Source organism: Bombus bifarius, unplaced genomic scaffold (genome assembly GCF_011952205.1).
Source record: "Bombus bifarius isolate JDL3187 unplaced genomic scaffold, Bbif_JDL3187 scf7180000007984, whole genome shotgun sequence".
Classification (NCBI taxonomy): Eukaryota; Metazoa; Arthropoda; class Insecta; order Hymenoptera; family Apidae; genus Bombus; species Bombus bifarius.
The window spans coordinates 3,593,387-3,617,702 of NW_022884367.1; the positions used below are offsets into that span (position 1 = coordinate 3,593,387).

The following is a 24,316-nucleotide window of genomic DNA, read 5'->3' on the forward strand; positions in this document are numbered from 1 at the left end:
ATATTCACAATCTTCGTGTGTTACGTACAGCATGTAGAACATTATTTCTCCGAACGTTATAATTTCGTTGCAACTTTGTAATTTAAGGGAATTCGTCATTTCGAAATGATCAATAATCAAGAAACTTCTTTCTCATCAACCTTTAGTTTTTAGGAAACTGTCGTACCTGTAGAATAGTTGAGAAGTGATTTTGTGAGGCGAAGACGGGTCAAAGTTTCGACTTTGATAAGGGAGAAAGAGAAATAGGGAAAAAGATGGGTAAAGGAAGAAGCAGCCTAAGAGAGGCTCTAATTTACCAGGACGCGGGGACTTTGCGCCTGAGACTGAAGCTAACTGCTAATTTAAGGGTTAATTCCTTAGGAGACAAGTTGGCAGAGTTACGACGAAAATATTCATGGCATTATGCATACGCTTAGGCGGTCGGCGAGTGTTGCTAATAAAAATTAAAAAGTCTAATTGCGAAAGGTCGTCGTTGCGAAGACTTCTATCAATTTTTCTTTTTCTTCTTCGTAGTATTATGCATTTTCGTTTTGTACAAACACGTAACGAGTGCTTGTTGCTCATAATAGATAACAGTCTTATAATTTTCGATCATTCGGACACTCGTTATTTCAATAAAATTTTACCAAACCTGAGTATTTGTCTGAATACAAAAATTTTAATGAAAAATTGTACGATTACGATAGAATATTTTGACTATGAATACCGCATATGTAAATAGGATATAATTAAGAAAATTTAAGGATTTTTAACGAAGAGACCGTTGAAGTGTTTCCATGTTTCTGTAAATTAATATTTCTCTACATTTCTACACGAAGAACATTTTAAAGGAAACGCTGTTAACTTCTGAATGAAACTCGCATCGTGAAAATTCTTTTTCAAAGAAAAGAATTTGTTACAGTTATTAAAATAATTAATGTCAATCTTCTTAAATCAAGTTCGAATCGTCCAATCACGAGCATGCAATTTTTGTTTTCTCGCTTAAATTGAAACCGAGATTGGTACAATTTCCCCTTAAATCAGAAGCACGCCTCATCCCCGATACTTAAATCGTCCTCCATTCGTACCGCCACTTCCTTAATTTGATTTCCACTGTCAAGGACAATAGCGACTGCAATCTTCTCGTCGTGACTTTTCGTTTCTTTTCGATATCCGATTCGTTCGGATATTGAATTTCCAACGACCTCTCGCGCACCTACAAATGGCACGCTGGGGTGGTGTTACGATGAAATATGTTCACCCCTTCTGCGCCAACACGATCTGCACTTTCTACTTTTCGCCTCAGGGATCAAATCTCCTGAAAAATTCAACGGTGTTTAAATCGTCCTGGTCAATCTATGATCGTTTGGCCTTCAATCTTTTTTTTCCGCAACTTTTAACGATTTTGAATTCCTTCAATTCATTAGACGAGAAAAGTATGTTGTTAATTTCAGCGGAAAGAGTTTTCGTGTTTTTTTCTATTCCGACAACGAACCCTTTATGTTCCAAGGATACTTTGATCAACTAATCAATGATTTTAGCACTATTTTTCTGTGACGCTGTTCGAAACAAAAAGTTATGTTTCGAAAATTGCAAATTCTTTATATATCATTTCTATCTCTTACTCGTGAAAATTCACAATTTTCGTTCAATTTAGCAACGGCAAGGGATAGATTTGTTCAATTTTATGCGACTACTGCAATATCGAATGTTTAAAAAAAGTATGTGAAATACGGTAGCAACTGCAGTCACTGATAAAAATTCACGCAAAACTGCAGTCATCAATCTTATCGAGAAGATATTATGTGAACACGTGCGTGTACCAGTTCAACAGTCAGGATTCGTTTTAGGCGAAATTTTTCAAGAAATATCTAAACTAATTCAACGACACGTACAAATGACTTTTTAAGTACACATGGTGAGTTTAAAGACCGGCTGACGACATTTGCACTTGGTAACTTTCAGGGAGGCTGTAGATGTCAGGGCTTGAGCGTCTGTGACGAGCAGGAAAGCCGTGCGAGGGTGGAACATCCCTGACAGCAGGCTGACAGTCAGATTTGTACATTTTAAGTACCGAGTATTCTCTCCCTTCGGTCCTTCATTTCGCGCGATAAATAAGGCTGTAACTTCGTTTAGAGAGTGATAATTAAATTGAGACGCTTCAGGCGTCCGGTAACTTTTTTCCCAACCAAACCGAACCGCCGTCGAGCTTTCCTCAAGAAACACTTCAACGTAATCTTCTCATGTACGTACGTACAGTAAATCACATTAAGGATTACTAAAAAGTCTTTGATATTTGGTAAGTGGATTTCAAAATAGCTTTGCTTATAATTCCCATCCTCGATCATGATGAGAAGTTCTTGCGTCTCATTTCTGTACCTACGTTACAAACTTCGTAATTTTCAAAGCAGCATACAAATTTTGTTATCGATACGCGCGATCTCTTAACTGTTCGTTAATTACGAAAGATTTCAAACAAAGATCACTGGCATGGGAGCATCTGGAGAATTAATTTACTTAATTAATTAATTACTTAATTAATTACTTAATTCGTACGTTAGCTATTTTTTAAATCGATACAACGTTATCCATTTTACGCGAATAGATACAGATCTATGTGCTATTTCGATTATTTTACAATGTCCCCAGATTTCCATCAACCATGTATCCTGTATTTAAACACCCCAAAGCAGGACGATCGTTACTGTATCCTTACGCTGGCAATAAGCCGACGCAAGAATCGTAGTCGTTAAACAAGGTACGACCGACAGTATTCTTTATTCGAGCGCTGCTGTCGTCGGATCACGTACGTCCGGGTCAGAGAGCCGGGGGCCAGTAAAAATAAAGGAAATTTATTCGCGTAATTTAAGCGGGTGCCGGGGCGAGAGCGTGCGTTCGACCTAACCTCGAACAGACGGAAGAGCACCGATCTACCCCGTCGGGGTTGCGCCGTTCCCGCGCCGAGTGGCAATATAGTTTCCCTAATGGCGCTTAAAAAATTTTAAAAAGACGATATTAAGAATGTGACTCCGGCGGAGAAGAAGCCGAACAAGGAGGAAAAGAGTGGAGCCGAGGTGAAGAGACTGGGTGGACAAGGAGGAAAAGTACATGACGAGGGTGAAACCAGGTTTCATTGAGGGCGGGAGGGGGGTAGGATAGGTCGAGAGACGTACTCTTCTCACAGGGGGAGGGGTAGTAGGAGCCCGGTTAATCGCCGTAAGACAACCGGAGAAATGAGCGAACAGTAACGCGGGGTTGAGCTGGTTCCTTCTTCACGCTTGGTGAGGGTCGAGGGGGTGGGTTAGGGTGGAATTTAAAGGAGTGTCGAGTGTCGGGCACGGAGCAGGTAGGAGAAAAAACGCGAAGAAATTAAAGATGAACCTTCAGTGAAATGGGGCGTGAGTTTATAAGGACCCTCCGTTTTCGAGACATTCTCGTTTCTTTCTTTTGTGTTTTATCGAGGCAACGCGACGCGACTAACGCTATTTCGTCGGCTTGATCGAGCCTACTACCAGATTAATGCACTTTATATCGTTACATGCACAGCACAGAGATGATAATAGACGAGTACTGTGCAGAAATTGTGGTGAACGAGGAGAATAGGAGAAGAGCTTCAATCCTTTTATTTCTATAGATACTTGCAGATGCTACATTTTATTAGATATTCTATAGCATAGGCAAATTCATAGTTGATCAGCTGTAATGTGTTTTTGCAACCAGTTCTTCTATTCGTTTAAATATATTAATCCGTAAAACAGAAGATAGGATTTTTGTCATAGAATGACAAGGAAAAGAGTACTGCATCCTACAATTATTTTTGCTTCAGTTATTTTTACGGAATGGTCTGTATAATTTGTTCGAAACTGATGTTATATGGGTAAATATCATATTTTTCGAACATTTATATTTTACTATAGTTTGTTTCATGATAGGGTTAAATAGTTCTACAGCGTAATATCGCAGGGTTAATTTAATGAATCAAATCAATAATCGGGAACTGGACCATTAAATTTCGAAAGTAAATAGAATTATTTAAACGCGAGGCGGATGACTTGAATTCCCATTTCCTTCTCAGTGGCCGATAAAACATCGTTTGCCAGTAACAATCGTGTAAGAAGGTAGAGAAGGCGAAGGTTCCTTCTTGAATACAAAATATCAATCAGCTTGAGGGGAGAACAGGGCGAGAAAAATATTCGGTAATTACGACAAGCTCCCTTGATCGTCCGACAACCCCAATCACCGTCATCTCGATTACCTTTCGAGGACGGAGATTTCGATTCTTTTTAAAAGTTCCTTCCCATTAGACGGAAGCGCGTCTTATTTTTCACAACGACGTTTTAATTCCACCAAGGTCCAATACGATTGATAGAACGAAAGGAATACGAACAAGATATATAAACAAAATATATATAAAAATATATAAGAAATCAATGATTAGAGATATTTATAATTATATGATGAAACCAATAATTGTAATAAACCACTTAGTACCGGTGTGATAGTACAGTAATAAATTAAACAAGATTTAAAAAAATATGGCATTAGAAAGGGTTAATTAGTTCCTAAAATCGTAGAATAAAATGAACTGGCAACGGGACGAAAGGAAAACGAATACCAAAAGGAGAAACTCATTTCCAAGGTATCGTCGTTCATTGCGGGAAACATACAATATTCCGGTTATAAGCTTCCGAGGCCATTTTCCTTTCCACGCATCCCGGTCGTCCCCTTCGAGGTCAGAAAATCCACGTTCCAGCGTGCAAGGGGGCGCGGTATTATAACGAATCCTCGCGGAAATTAAAGGAAGGACCTTTATGTATTCTCTCGAGAATTCATACGTAGCCGGTTAATTACGAAATTCAAATTAACACAAAAAATGGGAGATCTGGAGGTGGGTGGGGACGAGAAGGGGTGGTCGAGGAGGTGGAAGAGATGGGGGCGAGAGGGTGGCCGACGTTTTTTAAGGATCTCCCTTTTTAAGGTTACGGACTCGCCTACTTATTACGTTTCTCGGTAGCTCCGCTGGCGGTCTGGCAGTCGGTTATTTACCTACTCGAGGTTTTAATTACCTACCCCCTAGCTCTACGCTGGACAGAAAAGTAATCTTGGAAGTATGTGAAAGCGAGCACAGAATTTACGTAACGGACGTTAGAAACAAAGTAGGTATATTGGCCTTAGCCAAGCACTTTTCTTTGTTAGCATGAAATAACGTCTGTAGAAATAATAAGAATAGCAATCCCTCCTTTCTCTGTATTACTGCTGTACCAAAGCGGTTGTTTCAGTTTCTAGACGAATGCCGCTCGTGGAAAATTTCTACGATTATATCAGTTGCTCGAGTTTTTCTTAAATATCAAATAGCCCCAAGATCTATTTGGGCTAGGTACATTCGTTTCTTACGTTCTCCTGCGTGTTTGGTCCTTTCTTCTTAAAAATCATACAATTTTCATAAAACAGATGTAATGTATTCCTTATTCTAATTTTATCTTTAACAATTAGCGTGATGTTAAATGCACGTACGAAGTACGGACATACCACGAGTTACTGAAGAATTTTATTTTCAAGATTTTTACGTATTATGAATTTTACGCAAATCTTCACTACCTTTATTCGATTACCTATATTCTACAGATTACATATGTCTATATTTATCTACAATATCTTCTTTCCCTCTGTGCTAAAAAATCGATTTAACCCTCTATAATATTTTAATACCACGTAACTTAAATGGGCTTCGTTTCAACCTTCAAAATATACGAAATGCGATCGAACGTCTTTGAGAATCCGATGCCTGCGGCTGCCAGCCACGATGCTGGGTTATCGTATCGGCGTTACGAGCGTCGTAAAATGTTATAGTTGCGTTATAACAAGCCATGAGAAACGGTGGCATGTGCTGAGAAAAACGAAGGAGGTTAAACAGCGAAAACGACCGAGTTTGCATTTATGTATCACTGCGAGTGTAAATTGTCGGGCCAGCGTGTAAAAAGGGGGCGCGAAATCAACGATTTATTGCGATGTAAAGAGCGAAAGCCCTGATTATTGGCACGTTCAGAAGCTCGTAAGGGTGAAACGACGCTGAACATTTTTCAGAATTGTACTTCCTATAGTCGAACTTACCCTAATTAGCAATCTTTTCGGTTTTTTATTAACAGAATCATGAAAACTATGAGAAGTTAGAGCATTTATTTCAACGTCAATGTTGATTGTGTTTGTTTAAAACAATTATAAACGTTAATGCAACACAGAAAAATATACGGGTGTACGAAGAAAAGAAGAAATTTCTAACTTTGAGGTCCGAAGAGTCTCAAATTCATTCATTTAAACAAAACGTTTCTATCTGCCAGATAGTCCTAAGTGCTTGGCGCGTTACTGTACAAACGCAACCCTTTCTTCAGCCCGTTAACAGAGACGTCTGTTTACATTATAATACCGTCGTCTATAGAGAACTCAATTAAACGTCAAACAAGATGAAATACTATGGCAACATTTTCCGAACGCTATCTTCAAATAGTTAAGTCTCGATCGTAATATCGACGTCTACGGTAAGTTACGAATGAAAATCGCGCTTAATGACGGCGATAAGGGAAAACTCGGCCTCGCGTTCCTCCTCGACGTGGCAGGTAAAGCTTATAGCTTGTAATATAAAGCCCAGTTCGGCGAGACGAAGTCGGAATAAACGGAAATTACCGGGGCCATCTTGTAATTATACGGCTAATAGGAAGGTAATTTAGTGTCTCGAACTCGAGTTACCAGTGCTGCGGACGACGTCTGTAGAAGCGGTTGGTAGCCTGCGTTGCCGCGGTCTTCGCGGAAAATTAAAATAATAAACGGCATCGTTAGGATTCATCATCTGATTTTAATTTCCATTCCAAAATGATTGCGCATTATCTCCGGGCCGCCCCGTAACACCGTTTCTGGATTTACTGCTCCAGGGCCAAGCCAGACGTTGCTCACCCGCTCGTTCGTTCACCACCTCCCTCCTCTTCGCCCCTTTTCCCTTCGTCTTCTCTAATTTTATAACCTTATTCTTTAACCGATTCTCAGAGAGACTGTTCGTTCTCCATGTATCTATCCTTTTTCTTGATTTCGAAGAATCTCCAAATGATTTGATATTTACAGGTTATCGTGGATGAAGTTTCTGCGTTCAAGAATTTCTTTGAATATTATTTCTTTTGTTTGTATTGCATTGTGATTCCTTTTGATATTATCGTCTCGTATATATTGACGTTTCATATAATATTAGACAATGAGAAAATATTTGAGGGTATTTGTTTGACTGTATCGATTTCGAAAATAAAAAATTACCAACGACAGCGTTAACATAAGTTTCTTTGATGATAGATTTAAAGGGTTAGGAATGCGTGGGGAAAGAACAATTGCAGGGTGGATTGAACGCGTTATTACAGACGTAAAAAGATTGAAGACAATTTTTTAAATCCATCTAAATTGATACGTAACTTTGCGTAAGAACGATGAAAACAGGTATTGAAAAAGTTTCGTGTAATGCAGCAGATTTCTAATAAAAGCAACGTCGTAACACTGCCTTCGATATAGTAGCCAACTCGCTTGACTTTGTCGCAGTTACGGCAGTTGCAGGGCTGTTCAAATTTCACCTAGCTTTTACGACTATAAGACTATGCAATCTTACGTAGAAAAGCGAGCCGTTACGTTGCTTGATATAAAATGTAGCGATGAAATTGTATTGCAGTTACTTAGGTACTAAATAAGTTTTTAAGTTCGAACCCCAAAGCTCTAAAGTATATTTATTTTCTCTACAAGTATTTCATTTCAATTTGAAAAATTAACTTCACCTCGAATTCAAAATTTCGTAATCTGTATCATTTTTCCTCTGTCCCCTTTAAACTAATTCTAACAGATGAAACAAGTCCACGATGCTGTCTACAAATTCCTACAAGCATTGCATGAAAAACAAACTACGAACTACTAATTGTTCAAACAATGTCATAAATATTATCCTGTACCTTTCCAATTTCACGTCCAGTGGAACAGGAATAAAATCTTTTGGCATAGAAGCAATACGAAAAAATCCCTATCACCAATCTGGCTGTCTTATCAATATACACGACGGAAACGTTATAGCAAACATTCAATTTATTAATAAACTTGGCCAGAATAGCTATTTAAATCGCCGCGTTGCTGAATATTCTTGTCGAATGTGTGAATTATGTGCCGATCATTATGTCGTAGTAGCGGGAGAGCGAACATTTCGACACGGTTTTATAGGAAAAACGGAGGTGAAAGCGTCGCGGTGGCACATCCCCCATCTCGCGCGACCGACCAAAAAATATGCGCCCGACAATTTTTTGTTTTTTTCCCCAGAATCCTCGGCCATCTCTCGTCGTACGTTTCTACGGACGCGTGTTATCGCGATCGTAACGACACGAGGGCGCGACCGCGAGTACGCATCGGACGTGCGTCCCGACGATTTTGGAAAATAAAGTTTATCGCCTTCGTGGCCTCGCAGCCACTCCATATAATGGCTTGTCCGCTCGAAAATGTGAAAAGTATTACGTCGTTGCTCGTAGATTTCGACGTAATTTTTATGATGCCGCGCCAGCTCAACGTGTCGGCGAATACGATGATGGGAACGCGTTTTAGGACGAAATCTACCACCTTTCGTAACGATACATTGTGCGAACGGTCGTGAAGGAAGACTATGAAATTACTATTTTAACAAATTTTGCTTTTTCAACACCGCGTCCTAATGTATACTAATTCTTATCGTTTTAACGTTTCAGAGTTAAACGTTTATTTTCTAGATCGAGAATTCAGACAAATATATTTGATACTTACGCGAGGTTAAATATAATAAAAAAATAATAAAAAGAACGAATTTCAATATTATCACTGTTTCGTTACTTGCAACGAATTGGAAAACTAGCAAATTTACAAAAATTAGCGAAGAAGTAGAAAGAAACGATACCTGCCGCTTACTACGGAATTATCCAATATTTATAATCACGTCACAAAATTATTACCATTTATGCCTATAAATCTCACGATCTACAAAAATAGCTAATATATAAATCATCACAACTCGTTCCACCAAGATTAGTTACCAAAATCTCCTTGGACTATCAAAATCTTTCATCCTCTGGATTCCTTCTAATGACAATTTTAAAGATACGAAACTTGGAAATACCTGGAGTAAGGGGATCTGATTGTGTACAGGGTGTACGGTTAGGTAAATGGCTAATTAACATTACAACTACCCGGCAGGAATCTCTGGTCGTCTCGGCAGCATTGCTGATGTTCCGGTCGCGTTCTCGCCGGTGGCGGCGTTGTTCGTACTCGCGTAATTTAAGTGTGCCACCGAAGACACGGTTTCGCCATGCGACGCCCGGCATTATCATGGTAATTTGTTAGAAACAAACATTATAATTCCAGCAAGAGAAGAGAAGAGAAGGAGGCGAGGAAGCTCGGGTACCGCGACGTTGGGACTCGCGGCTCTTTGCCACCGCTGGAGGAAGAGGGTTGTGTCTCCGTAGAGGTGGCAAGAGACTGAAGAAAAGTGGTAGGGGACCAGGACCGGGCGCTTTGCTCGGAACGGCCAAGGGTTAAGACTTGGTACCCAAGTTAAAGGCGTAAGATCTACCGTGTTTTGGACAGTGTCCATTGTCTTGGGGTTATTTATTAGAGACGGCGCCGCTGGCTTCTCGTCGTCGACGCGGCGAAGACCAAACTAAGATGGTACTCTGTGCCACATAACGGTGCTGGGATTTATATCTTGGTCCACAACCAAAACGCCATTATGCCATGGCTATGCCGGAACCCCTTCTCACCCGCCAACACTGCTGCCCAAGGATCTTCAACGGAACGGGAGATTCTGCTTGTACACGATTCCGTGGGTGATTAAGTCGCATGGATGGCCGCAAAGTTTTCCATTTAAATGGATGGCAATTAGCCGTGATCAGTCTTATTGTTCGAGCTGGTAGTACAATGGCATTAAGACCAGCCTTCTGTGTGCGCTGTCGCTGAAATTATTGCTCCCTGTGTATGAAACAAACATCGATGTCTCCTTTATCTGGTATATAGAGTGTTTATACGTATTTGAACGCTGCTTATAAAGTCGGATGAGTCTATTCCCTAACGCATATAGTTTAATATCCGAGCAAAGATATCGGTCTGAGAATTAATATGAATTGGTAAAATAACATCTTTTTATAAAAGGAGATCCATTCGAAGAAGTATTTTAAGATGGTTTGATAACTATATTACAGTCGTATGTCAGAAATAAATGCCAAGTTTCGGATAACTACCGTGAAACGTTATAAAACGAATAATAGATGAATCGGTTCGATGCAGGGTGAAAACTCTCCAAGTGTCCGCCCGGAGGAAGTCGAAGAGGAACGGGACTTGAGGGACTAGAAAAGAGGGCGTGAGAAGGGGAAAAAGAGAAAGAGGTCGAACGTGCGCGTCTTCGAGCTCAGCTTCGGTAAAGAAGAGTAGTAGGGGGATGAACTCGCGCAGCCACCACTAAAATCCGTGCTGTGTGCCACTTCCTGCGCGAGGTGGAGCCGTGGAATTATTAGATATGCAACCGCGACGGCTGGCCTCCTACCGGCATTATTAAACTTAGTTATGAATGCCCATTAAAACTGTAAAGGAAATGCATTAGCCTGCCAAGGTATTCTAAGGCTGACAAAGCCACCCCCTGCGGATCGCCTGAGCCACTTCAGCTCGCTTCAACTCTCACCCACCACCGGAATATCCCATCCTTCGATACTCAGGGCAATCGAACATTCTTAAAAGGGAGCTTTCTTTTCGTTTTTAATATTCATAAATGCTAGTAGGAATAGAACGAGATTGTAAACAATATCGAAATTGGAGTATTACAAGATAAATAATTTGACGAATTTATACGAAGTTAATGATATTGGATTGTATATGTACCGGAGCTTAATTTTAATCTTTTGAAATCCTAGGATAGTGAAAAAAGTTAGGTTTGAGCACAAATTAGCCAGTTTATGCGCGGAGTACGAAAAACTATACCTTCTTAGAGATAAATGTAGAATTAATTTAAAATAATTAATTCCTTGTGTTATACTTCCTTCTGTTCTCTCTACAGCATTATTTTTTTTTCAAAGAAGAATCGTGAACTAAATTTTTAATACACTTATCTCGCATTTTCTGCCATTTTCAGTATTTTAAAAAGCTGATTTCCCTTTTTGTCTTTGTTTCCACCCTTGGTTCGTTCCAAGCGACCCCGCACGCGTCCCGTAAGATTTAGGTCAGGCCTCTATTTATCACAGCACAGTTTTTAGTAAATTTGTGAATCCAGTGAAAACCAAAAATGAGAAACGAAGGTCTAAAGGTCGCATTTCGCGCAACAGAATATGCGAACCAAAATTTCTTAAAAACATATTTACTTGCTATTACGAGACTAGTAAGAAAATGAAACAAAATTCATCTAACCCAAATGGGATAATGATTTTCAGTTAAAAGGAAACAATATATCGTAGATGACTATTAGCACGGAATCATTGTCATCGTATAACATCGATAATGGAGAATATTCAAAGTATGTTTCGCGCATACATGCTACTTTCCAAGATACAAGGAGTATTTTAACGGTACTCCGTTTTGCATGTATACTGCCTTCTTGGAAAGATAAAGCCAGTGTCTTGGCTGAAAGTTACATATAGACATGCTTAAAGGGTGTAAAACTTACAAGATTATATTCAAAGTTTTTATACGTTCCAAAATTCGAAAAAAAAATAAACTATGCCTTCAGTAAAAAAAAAGTATTATTTTGATTAACCACTTACATACGAAACGTCTACGTAAAAGTTTCAGCGTTAATTGTAATAATTTTAAATATCAACGCTTGAGAGCTATGTTTTCATAATCTCAGCCACAAGAAAATCAAAAAGTAAAAGATTCAACTTTCTATTCGAGAGTAAAAAGGACACACGATCCTCTGTTCGAAAGATCAGACGAGAGTTACAACGCTTGATGAGAAGACGTCTCGATGGAACGCAAAGCCTGGGCTTCGACACATATTTGTTTTACACCCTGTACGGTGGTGAATTCCGTGTACGGTCGTACAAGCAAACGACGGGGGTGCAGGATGATCCACCAGTCAGTTGACAGGCACAGGTTAGGTGGTCTTGTACGTGCTACTGAACGAGGAGGTACGTGGAGCAATAAAATTCACGGGAAGTGTTTTACATTGGTAGAGTGGAGCCCTGTGTGCACTGTGGACAGGGGCGCCAGGGTGAGAGAGAGCCTCGACGAATTCAGTAAGTGGCGGACAATGGCTTTTGTGGTAGACATGGACCACCTCATACCTCTTTTCTCTCCTTCCCTTCTCTGCCATGCGTATTTCGTTCTACCACCATGCCACGCTGATACATTTTCGCTGCTGCGTCGTTTTCTTTCTTTCTTCAACGAGCGTTGGGGATTGTGATGCGATGTCGAAAAAGAAACGCAACTTTAGGCAGCAGCTATGTAGTACGAATTTCCCTCGTTTGTTAATGATCGTATGCATATACATACATACGTATATGAGTATAGAGTGATGCTGATACAAATTCGTGGTGGAAATTGGGTTAAACCATTTGGGGTGCCTTTATGGTCGGAGAAAATCAAGTGGTTCGTTTAATGTATTTGACAGTCGTTTCTAACGCGTTTCTTACTAGATCCATCTTATTATAATTTTCAGTTAATCCATTAAGAACCAAGGTTGTATAAAAAAAAACATTTCAGTTGTAATTTTTTATTTTTTCAGTCAATTCTGTTTTATACTTGATTTTCTTTTCGTTGCTGTTTCTTCTTTCACCAAGATCCTACAATTCTATAAACTATTCTTGTTTAAATTCTGAAATTCTTTTAGGGTCTCACTTACATAATAATAAATCTCTGTACAGTATGTATTTACATATTATTCTAATACACATTTCGTATCTTGATATATGTCTCTCAATAACGCTATTTAATATTCTTTAATTTATTTCTGTAGTATAAGCCAGTGTTTGATCCTTAATGCATTAATAATTCCTTATTATATCCATTTAAGAAAATTTTATAGTAATTTTCTTTCATACGTAAAGAAGCACCAAGCGTAAGATAAACGTTACAACACACAGTTTGAAAATATTTCCAGCGACTGAGAAACGGAGAATAATCTGATTAAAGCTAGACACCTAGCTTTTTTTTCGTACTCTGTACGTTTGGAAGCACGCGTGTAGCTACGCGACCACCCCTACACGTGTATTCTTATTGCCACGCGGTATACCAGCGTGTCCGAGTATTTACCTCTGGCAAGAAACCTCGTTGTAGGTACAAATGTCACCGTAAAATTGCTTTTTAATTATCGTCCAGAGGATTTTGCTTATTACGTGATATTCCATTCTTTCAGCCTGAGACAGGATTTTCCGTTGTGCGTTTCGACCTTGGAACGCCATTCAGAGAGTAACCACTTTTAATTTAGATAAGATGACCTCTTCCTACTGGATAGTATGTAGAAAAGCTCACGTAAGCTAGGTGAATTGCTACCGTACCATACATCGAAAGGATCTCACACCTTCTTTGTTCCTTTAACATACTAGAACTATCTATGATCGAGATACAAAACTTGTTCTAAAGAGATCAAAATGAAAGGTATTTGCAAAAATCCAGTCTTGCGAATTTATCAAATTTTCATAAAAAATTACAAATTGATGGTCTTTATCGATAATTCCAGTAACGACAAAAAAGATATTACTACATCAGAATTTTCGCGTTATTCTTCAACTTTCGAGAAGTCAGAAGAACGTGGGAAGCTACGGGCAGTGACGATCGAATTCGATTATTTTCCATAGATCACCGCGTGACTTGACGATCCTAGAGTACAGGAAAGAATTAAAACTTGTAGGTGGGAACGGGGCTAGAAGGAGGAAGGCTTGTTATCTCGACGAGAAGGACGGGCAATTCGTTAGAGCGGCGGTAAATTCGCGAATTAAAGAACTTATTCCATTTGGGCAGCCAAAGGGGTGTGAACGCTTCCTCGTTCGTATTATCTCGCGTCGAGCGAGAAGAACAAAAAGGGTGGTGGTGCAGGTAGAGGGAAACAGAAAGGCGAGGACCAACGACGGTAGGGAATAACCTGTACGAACGACCAGGGTGTGGGTGTCGGTGGGGTCGGTTGGAAGGAAGACGAAGGGAGAAAGAGCAGAGAAAGGGACAGAGAGGACGCGTTTAGACGTTCGTTCCGCTGGTAACAAAGATAACTCTATGCAATAAAAATGATTCAAAGTTTCCCGCGGCGGATGGTGGTTCCGATGGCGGAGCGGTTGACAATAGCGCGTCTTTGTCTCCACCCCACACCCTGATGCTACCCCGCGTTGCCTCTTTCGCCCTCCTCATCTCGTCGCCACCCCCTTCTACACTGCCTCGTCCGTATCCTGCGACACCTATCTTCCGGTTTAAAGTCCCGCCGTGCGCGCCAGGGAGGAACCTCGCTAACTTTTATTATTTACGACCGATATTTCAGTCGGCCAACGCGCATGCACGTACCGGCCATAAAGTGGCCCTTGGAACTCGGCGACGATTCAATTGAGTCTTAGAAAAATTATCAAACGAGTCTTGGTCGTTCAGAATCATTGCCCTCGATGTTAACTATGTGTAAGGTGAGAAAAATAAGAGGACAGGTTATTAGGTATGATACAGGTTACTAGTTCGTTGCTTCGCAATTGGATCACGTTTTGTTTGGGTTTGCCAATGTTTTCTCGAGACTCTTCGTAAATATTCTAGAAATGAGCGTTTTAAGGGTATTGTGTAGAGAGTGAATGTTGATAAGTAGATATCTAGTGAAACATTTTAAAAGCATGTAATGTGAAATTTAATGATTTAGAGAAATATACGTCAGTTGTCGCTTTAATTGCTTGTTGCGTGTTACTAAGGCGTTATACCTATTGATAGACGTGAAACAAATATAGATTAATGTATTATGTATACTTCAAAGGGATGTACAGTAGGTTAGTAATAATTGATTAATCTTATCCCAGAAGATACGTATTGATAACAGATATATAGAGGAAATTTAAAACGAATGTAATTAAATAAGTGAAGCGACGAATAATAAAATTGTAATTGGTCGATTCGTAGGCAGAAATATATCTCTCTCGTTTAGAAATAAAACAAATGTTATATTACAAGAATATATTTTAACTCAGTTTTTAAAATCATCGCGCACGCCAAAAACGTATTGCTTTATGAACAATTGCTACTCCCCATACTTCCATCTACCCAATAAAATTCTACCAACCCAACAAGTCCTTTAAATTTTTTCTGGAGATCGAGTAGGGAGGAACAGCTACAGAAATATCCATAGAAAAAGGGGTGGACCGGCAGAAGCGGATAGAGGCACCTCAGGATTTTCCCTTATCAAATCAACGGGTGAGCGAGCGATGATCGGTCCCCGAAGAGAATGAGAGAGATAGAAAAAGGAAGAGGACGAAAGAGGTTGACCCTTGGCGAGACTTCTCTATTCCCCCTCGGCGCGTACTCTTTATCTACCTACCTACGAATACCCATACGTAACCCAGTTGAAGGGTCTGAATTTGCATTTTATTCGCAGTTGTGGACCGCGGGTTCGTGGGTAACGTTCCTCCGCGGTACGGACATTTATTTTAATTAAATTACTCCGGAGCGTCGAACAACCCATTTCCTATAAATTATCCCCTCACCGGTCTTTTGGTCTCTCGCGCGTCCGCTTGGTCGGTCGCGGTGGCGCGCGAGCGCATACACCAGGACACCCAGGCATTAATGTACCCGCTGATCCCACGGTGCCATTGAAATGAAATAAAAGCACAGCCGAGAACGAAACGTTCTGCCCATTCTCACCGTAGCGAGTTCGCCATGCCGCTTCCCTTTCATTTACCACGTAATCATTTTCCACTAGCGCGCGTATGTACGTACACCGATTAACCAGCGGGACATGGTTGTAGTGAGAGGCGCACGCGCCCTCCCCTACAAGTGTGTATATTGGTATCGTGGACCATAATTTAGCCAGAGCTTAATCGGTCCGAATCAAAAGTTCGCCGGAGAAAACGCTTTCGCGGTAATCGTCGTAAAGCGAACGCATCGTGCCGCGGTAATGGTCCAGGTTATCGAGCAACTTCTGCTTAACCAACGACCAAATGTCACTCCCGTTTTCACGGAACCATTAGTCCGACCAAAGTGATCGGCCCTTTTCGCACGACTCTCGTAATTTCTTTCATTGCTTGGGAATTTAAGCTTATCCGTTGAATGTACTTTTAACGATCGAGATTTTTAATTGGAATAAGAGCATAGCGTAAATGGGTTGGTGAAAAGCGAGTTAGGAAGGTTTATCACGTTTATCGATGACTGGGTTTTCATTCTATACTTAGGCTGTATTCTATTTGTACATGGTAAACTTTTACGGATATCAATTACGAGGGTTGATTGCCACATTTCTTTTGGCGACAAAATTTTGCATATATATAATCCTTAATAATAATCGATATCCAAAGAAAATTTAATGACTGAACAAATGGGTGACCAATTAATAAAAGCGTAAGAATGAGATTCGTAAAATCGAAATTTGTATGAGTCATTATACAAGAAAAGTATTAAAATGAATCTGCACAAAATTTTTAAACATAATAATATTACTGCATTAAAACATAATAAATACAAATTGCTGCTTCAGTATAATTTTTACTGTACTGATTGTACACTTTTAACACTAATATACTATAAATTTTTTAATTTTTCGGAATTCTTTTAATACAGATTATATAAAAACAGGTTACAGTATAGAAAGTAGTTTCTAGATATCAATAAGTAAAATTTATATAGCATTCATAACAAAAAGTGTACTATTTTCATGTACCAAAGAAAAAAATTTTTTTAATTTTCACGATAAAGTTTGAATAATTTAAAAGAACGAAGTATACTATCGTTTTATTTCCATTATATGATGCTACTACATGTTACAGAAGTTTAAACGTACAAAGACAATAAAGCAAAGCGCTTGCGCACATTTTAAGAAACGTTATGGAGGTTAGTTAGGTCTGTATACAACAAACTATTAGACGTAAATGTATATTTCATCACTGATTTCAATTCATTTTTGTAGAAATCATGCAATCTGTCTTTGAATTAAATGTTGTTGACTTACTTGATAAGGAACATAGTTTTTTCCACGCGCTGCCGCAACGTTTAATGCCATCACACAAAATTCCTTCGGATTCCACACGTACAGCATATTGTCACGAATTTCTAAGATATTCCTCGTATCCTTAATATTCTTTGGCAAACTCTCCACCAAATCTACAAACAAACGTTCTTCGTTCAAACGAAGCGGATCCGTATACGAATTCATTTTCGTGAGAAACGAGGTTATAACACGGCGCACTACACCAAACGACAACAACGAAGTTCCTTCACTGGTATATTTGGCGCGCAAGGCAGCCACCTTTGCAAAGTCACATATGCGTGGCGACACTGTCGCGTAAACTCGGTTATTCGTCTTTAGATTTTATTGTGCTTTCTCTAATAAATTCAAATAAAAGAAAATACATAACAAACTAAGGCTATTTATTCTTTAATATCAGGTTATGATACGAATAGTATAAAAGTATAGCCTATTTTTTTATTTATATATGTATGTTCGACTTTAGAATATTTTTCATACAGATAACATTATGCTGATTTTATATTAATAAAAATTTATTAAAAGACTGATGAGTTTGTATTTTACTTGTAATATATTGTATTTTCTTATATGCAAATTTCTAAAGTATGTATACACGTATACATTTACGTCAATAATGTATATATATATATATATGTCAATATGTATATCATATCGTATGTATAAAAATTATTGTTTTACAAAAATATAAAAATCCGATTTCATTTATTTCAATACAAGCATTTCGATTTTATTTTTATATGTCGGGGAAAAATAAAAAATACTTGCTTCTGCGAGCGAAGGCCCCGGAGGGATTCGAACCCTCGATCTCCTGTTTACTAGACAGGCGCTTTAACCAACTAAGCCACGGCGCCGTTGAAATAAGGTTTTTATAACTTCTAATTTATAGATAAAAATTTGTAACAATACAAAATTTGTACAGACGATTTATATATTTTTTTCTTTATTTAAACCGACCAAGACAAAATTTGGCCAATCAAAATGAAATTTTCTGGATATCATAGACTAAAATAGGAGACCTGAAATATAAAATCCTAGCTTCGAAAAATCATGCATTCGAATACAAATACCTATATACGTATGTATAATAGATCCTTTAATGCTAGCATGAATATGGCTGAGGTACAAATATACGTTACATATATATTACACTCAAAACTACTTAATGAACGAAAAGAAACGATCCTTTTAACCTCTTAGGTACGGTTGAATTTTGTGCAGGGCTGTTTCTCTGTACGACAGAGTTTGACGCGAATTACGCGTAAACGATACAGCACTGCAATGTGTAATGGATAATGCTGTTCTCTACGCAAGCACATTGGAATGAAGTTTTTGATAATTAAATTATAATTTTTCTCAAAGATATAATGCATATACTTTAACTTGAATAATTTACTTTAATAATTAATAATACAATCGAGTGTGATATATTTTAAAGCAAGAAACGACACATAGACTCACGTTACTCATAGCATGATAGTGTTTTTCAAATTGCTCTTTCTTTCTTCTGTTTTGAAGCGACATTCTGAGGTTGAAGATTCTAAAAAATTAGAAGGACACGGATTGGCCTGTTAAAAAGAACATCTAATAATGGTATATTTATTTTAACGGAAAGTAACAATTGATGTCTGATAGTGACAATCAAAAATTGATACTGATATCAAAAACAAAGATTATACATTCTGCCTGTATATTGTTAACACTATTATAAAACATTGCGAGAATGAAAATAGTGTAAAGCAAGACAAATGAAATACATCATTTAATTCAAACGGTGAGTGAATGAATCAGTAGAGTGGCGCGTTGTAATATAAGATGACATCCGCGAAAGTCACTATAGTGGCGCATCGCACCTAAGGGGTTAAAAACAGACATCAATATTGGTTGTGTTAAATAAATCACGAAAACACTGTCGCCAACAAGATCTAATAGCAGCGAAGATTTATTACATATATAGGGGGTGTGTAGGGACCTGTATCTTTAGAACGCATGACCGCGAAACTAAGATACATTTTAGATCGACAATTTTATCCAATGATGCCTACCAAATTTTGTCCCGATCGGCCACTGGTGCCATTTGAAATAACATACTATTAATATAAATTGGAAGCAAATATTACATACCATTTATTTCAATACTTCTGTGCTAATAATCATTAAATAATTAATCATGAAAGACTACTTTTAAAAACAATCAGTTTAGTTTCAGATTTAAACACCTACATTTCAAACACAATTTCTTCATAATAATCTCATTTCATTTCATCATAGTCTTATCCCATAATCAAATTCGCATAACTGAATTTTACCTTTAATCTATTAACATCGACTTCGTGCACCCAATATGTAATATTTGATGATAATCTTCCTAGGAAAACAATAATTATAGTCTCTCAATTATAAAATAACGTTAGTAGTATTACTCTACTTGAAAATGTTATTGTTAATGTTAAAATCAGGTGCAAACGAATGAAAGATATTGATTTTACGCTTATTATTGTATGCGTAAAAGATTCCAAAAACAAAAGAAACCGCCCCCGGGTGGGCTCGAACCACCAACCTTTCGGTTAACAGCCGAACGCGCTAACCGATTGCGCCACGGAGGCCGATGGTAACGATGTTTTTTAAGAAGATGACAGTTATTTTATTTTTATTTTATTATATTTCGTTATCAAACTCATATAATTGATATGTTTAACTGCTTAATAAATGTTGAATCTGATTTTCGCATATTTTGTTTAATATTATTTCTGAATATTCTTCGTTTGTAATGATATAAAAATGGAAGACGATTTTTCACTTCGATGTGATTTGTAATACGTATATAGTACATCGGTATTGAAAGAGATAATTTTACGTTTATTCAATAAAAAAATTTGAAATTAATAAATATACCTAATTCTTTGGTATACTTAGTGCGAAGCGTATACAATAGCATAGTAGTTTTTATACAACAGTTCGGGAGAATATAACCTCTCAACTTATAACGTTTTACATTTTCATATTACTATGTATGTTTTCAAATGAATCATATGAGATATCGAAAGCGTTATTATGAAAAGAAGAAAAAAAAGAAAGAAAAGAAAAGGAATGGAACTGTACGGTAACACATTAAATACGAAGACAGTCTATACATATTAAACTCGTTCAAAGCTAAACATCAAAATAATAGTATCCAATTTTCTTAATCTTCACTCCTGCAAGTTAGTATAATATGATATACATTTTTTAAACTTCTGTCTCGTTTGTATCAAACGTCTCGTTTATCTTCGATAAAATATGTAAAATCATATCTCAAACGCATATCGAACAGATGTAGCTCACTTAGGACCTACTGCTAACGAAATATGTATCAGTCCCTGAACCGGCAGTGAAAGAAGGGCTGCGTCGAAAGAGGACTACAATGCGTGGTGTGCTAACCAGGAAATAGTCCGGCAGTTGCGTCGAAGCTATATACGGTTAATTAAATGGGGTTGGCTCATTAGTAACTGTCTATATGCAAGGCGATGGCCGAGATGCGATTGGAGGGTGGTCCCAAGGTGATTTATCCGTCACGATGGATCGCAGATGTTCGACTGGTACGTGGCATGGGTCGTCACAATCCCGTAATTAGGAACGCGTTTCGTTTATACGCATGCATAATGAAATCATGTTCCTTTTTTTCATATGATGGATCGATGATAACGCTTGTAATTGTCACGTGACATGCATGGATTATTTCAATATATGCGAGTCTTTATCGAGTAGAATGTTATTCTTGTCGATTTAAAAAATTGTTATGATATACTTGAATATTCTTATATAAGAGAAGTATTTGCAAGTAACGTCATTATGAATCATTTCTAACATTAAGGGATTTAAAATCTATTTCTGATTAGAATGATTAAAAATGAATCGTTTTAGGAACTGTAGAAGGAGAATAATTGTAACTGCAGTTTTCTCAATGTATTTAGATTCTTGTTGTCAGGTATCTCTAAGCAACTGTGCAATTCTAAAGTCATTATCTCCTAGCTACGAGCAAAATAGAAGGTTCAGAAGAAGATAAAACTTGGAGTCGTGCATTTTTACAACTGTTAGTTTTGCTGGTTCACTATTTATTACGTAACACGATCCAATTGATCCTAGCCTTAAACCAGCTTTCTAAGCATACCTACCAAGAGAAGACACTTTGGTTTGGGCATGCTGACATTAACGGCCCGTTTAAATTGTGCGTTTAATTACAAGTAAGAGACAGTCGCCATGAAATTTATCGGTCACTGTTACCATTCCCTCTGTTCCTAATCTACGAAGCAGATATCTACGGCTAAACACAACAGAACAAGTCCTTCGCGCGCAATAAGACGTTCCCCGTTGCTTTTTAGTGTCTGTCCTCAACCATGTGATTAGGTTTATCAGAAACTTATGTCAGGTCTATGATAAGCGACCAATTGCAAATTCTATGAATCGCTCCTTGAGAACATAAAAAAGAAAGATAAAAATCATTCCGATTCCACTGTAAACTTCGAATTTCTTGTAAGTCACTTTTAATTTACTCTTAACTGAGAAAAGAATTTTGCGAACAGTTGAAATGAGAAATCACTCAAATTTAAGAAACTTGCTAATCATAAAAAATATGATTTCTTGATCGAAAATGATTTAATGGACGCAGCAAAATACCATCTTTGAACAACTCACTAAAAAACCAACAAGAGAGAAACCACTGCATATATGTATATGTATAGTGTTATCAATGACACGTGAATATTAACCTGACTTTAAAATATTTGTTCTCAGTATCGAGACATTTCGTTTAAGAACAGTATGAGGAAATGTCACGTTCATAAAGAGCGCCTCTTACTGGATAGAAATTCATGCCCATAAATCTAAGCGGTTCCGCCGAGAGGTCGAATCTTTCTCTTGAGTTCACAACCCCGTGTTTTCACCTTCTCTGTTTCGCTATCAAGCTTTTCTTTCTCTCTCTTTCTGTCGTTTTACACCTCGAAAACCCGTCTCGAAAGCAAGGCACTTTGCAAGCCGCGGTTGGATGTCTATGATGAAGGTGAGCACATCCTGTAACGATGTAACGGGTGAACATTGCTCACGAAATCATGACGAATTCATTCGAACTGCGAATTACCTTCCGGTCGACGGAGTTTCGCTAAATGTCCGGAAGAGGGTACATATGCAAAACGCGTGATCATCAATATTCCATCGTGGTAAACGTGGCCGAGGAATCTGGAAATTCTGTCTTGCCCCTAGTATTTGCTTACTTCGCCGGATAAATTAGAAACCGTCGATTAATCAACAATTCTGGTTCGTTAACCGCCAGCTACCCCTTTTCTTCGTTACCCAGCTCTAGGTATATTTTGGAATTATATTACGTATTATTTTTCTTTATATGTTTGTTGTATATTATTATCATGTACTATTGTTATCTGAACTATTTGTCTGCATTTTTATACGAGTTAAGTTGTTGAAACATTATTGAAACGTACGAAGCTCGGAAGTAAGTTATCTTAAAGTTCCAAGAAAATAAAATGTTTCATCTGTTATTTACTTATCATTTTTACTCGATTAGCATTTGATTATTTTCTTTATCACGAAGATATATTTTCGAGAACTGTATGACAGGGTTGATTATATACTGCATAAATATCACCCCCCCCCCCCCCAAGCAAGTTTCGTATTTCGAAGTAACAGTGGAAACCACGTTGCTGTCTGCCTAACAATCAATTTAGCCTTTGGCTTTAACATCAAAGCTATGGTTGTTTCTCGATTCATCCATCAACCGATGATCGTCGGACTCGTGCGTGTGGCAGAACGAATACCGAACACCCGGTAGACAATACGTCTTAACACTCGTAGGTTATTGTGGCGTTGAAAGGGAGTAACTTATAGGGGCATTGGGAATTACCAGTTTATTATTAGGGAGATAGCATAGAGGGCCAAGATCAGGGGTTGCTGTTAATTCTCCTAACACTTGGCTCCCCGGAGAGAACACGCCGCCTTAAGACTTCCACCGTCTCAACCCATTCCGCCATGCAGCACCGACATCTTGAATCGCTGCCGTGTTAATTAGTACGACTTTAAACGCACCCGCATGTGGTGGCAATCAGGACTGGTTGAAATGATTTCGCTCGTCGCCCACGGAAAGATGTAATCTGTATTAATAACACCGTCTGAGCAACTGGCTCAACGTTTGCAATTGAAAAATCAGTCTGTTCAGAGACATTCTTGAGAGACACTGTAGAATGCGATGGTATTGATGATACAAACTTATATAGACAATTTAAAAATCGTAGGAAATATGATAAGTTACATCTTTCGTTGTTGTCAATTTTATATTACTCCCTTAATCTCTTTCTTTGACTTTGGGGCTAAACATATGTTTCTACCAGTTTCCTGAATATTTCCAAAAGATATTGATGATTACAATATTAGTAATTGTGGTTTTTTTATGAAACTTTGTAGGCATACCACTTATTTCTATAAAGTGATCATATCTTCGAACGTAACAGATTGTTTCCTCCTTTGTGTTAGAATAATGTCCGTTTAAACTCCAAGTCTCACGGTCTCCATTTGTTTTAAAACGAGTATTTGTAATCGAAGTGAGAATCGTCCAATTTACTTATCTGTAAAGACCGAAATCATCATACTTTCTTCCTTATGCCGTATTCTATCAGAGACAAGCAGACATTTTTTTCGCATTCCATCTTCTCTCTATAAGAAAGTTAGCGTCGTCGAAAAAGCTATCTCGCGGCGAATGTTTCTCGGCGATTACGCGAATCCCGATCGAAAGAAGCGGAATTCAGGAAACGTCGTGTCAGAATGAATTCACATTTGATTCCTCCACACTTTACATGCGACTCGTACATACAATGCAGTCCATCGGAAGTTGTCATCTACCACTTCCGCTATCTGACTGCAGCATGTCTGTCTGACAGCCACCCCTTCGTTTCATCTCCACGAAATTCTGACGTATTCGCGTATAATGCGTATGTACACGTACGTTTTCAACCCCACGGAATATCCATAAGCTTTTTCTACAAAGAAGTGCTTCGCGAGAAGGATGACTTCCATTCGCAACGAAAGGAGAACTAATAATCTGTCATACGTATAAATCGAATTAAAAAAGCTATTTCTACGAAATACAGGTTTATGTATTCGCAATGAATATGTCTG

At 38.2% G+C, this 24,316-nt stretch overlaps 1 protein-coding gene and 2 non-coding genes across 3 annotated transcripts in view; all 3 read right to left on the reverse strand.

Annotated features, from left to right (window-relative positions):
* Positions 1–17,402, reverse strand: part of LOC117204823 (nuclear pore complex protein Nup88) — a 72,242-nt gene extending 54,840 nt beyond the window's left edge. Inside the window, exon 1 of the mRNA XM_033442585.1 lies at positions 17,120–17,402. Within this exon, the coding sequence (XP_033298476.1) occupies positions 17,120–17,323 (204 nt within the window). The 5' untranslated portion in view covers positions 17,324–17,402. The remainder of the gene's footprint in view (positions 1–17,119) is intronic.
* Positions 17,403–17,935: 533 nt separating this feature from the next.
* Trnat-agu lies at positions 17,936–18,009 on the reverse strand. Its single transcript has one exon. It is a non-coding gene; the product is annotated as a tRNA-Thr (tRNA).
* A 1,678-nt stretch (positions 18,010–19,687) lies between these two features.
* Trnan-guu lies at positions 19,688–19,761 on the reverse strand. The gene has a single exon. It is a non-coding gene; the product is annotated as a tRNA-Asn (tRNA).
* Between the last annotated feature and the right edge of the window lie 4,555 nt (positions 19,762–24,316).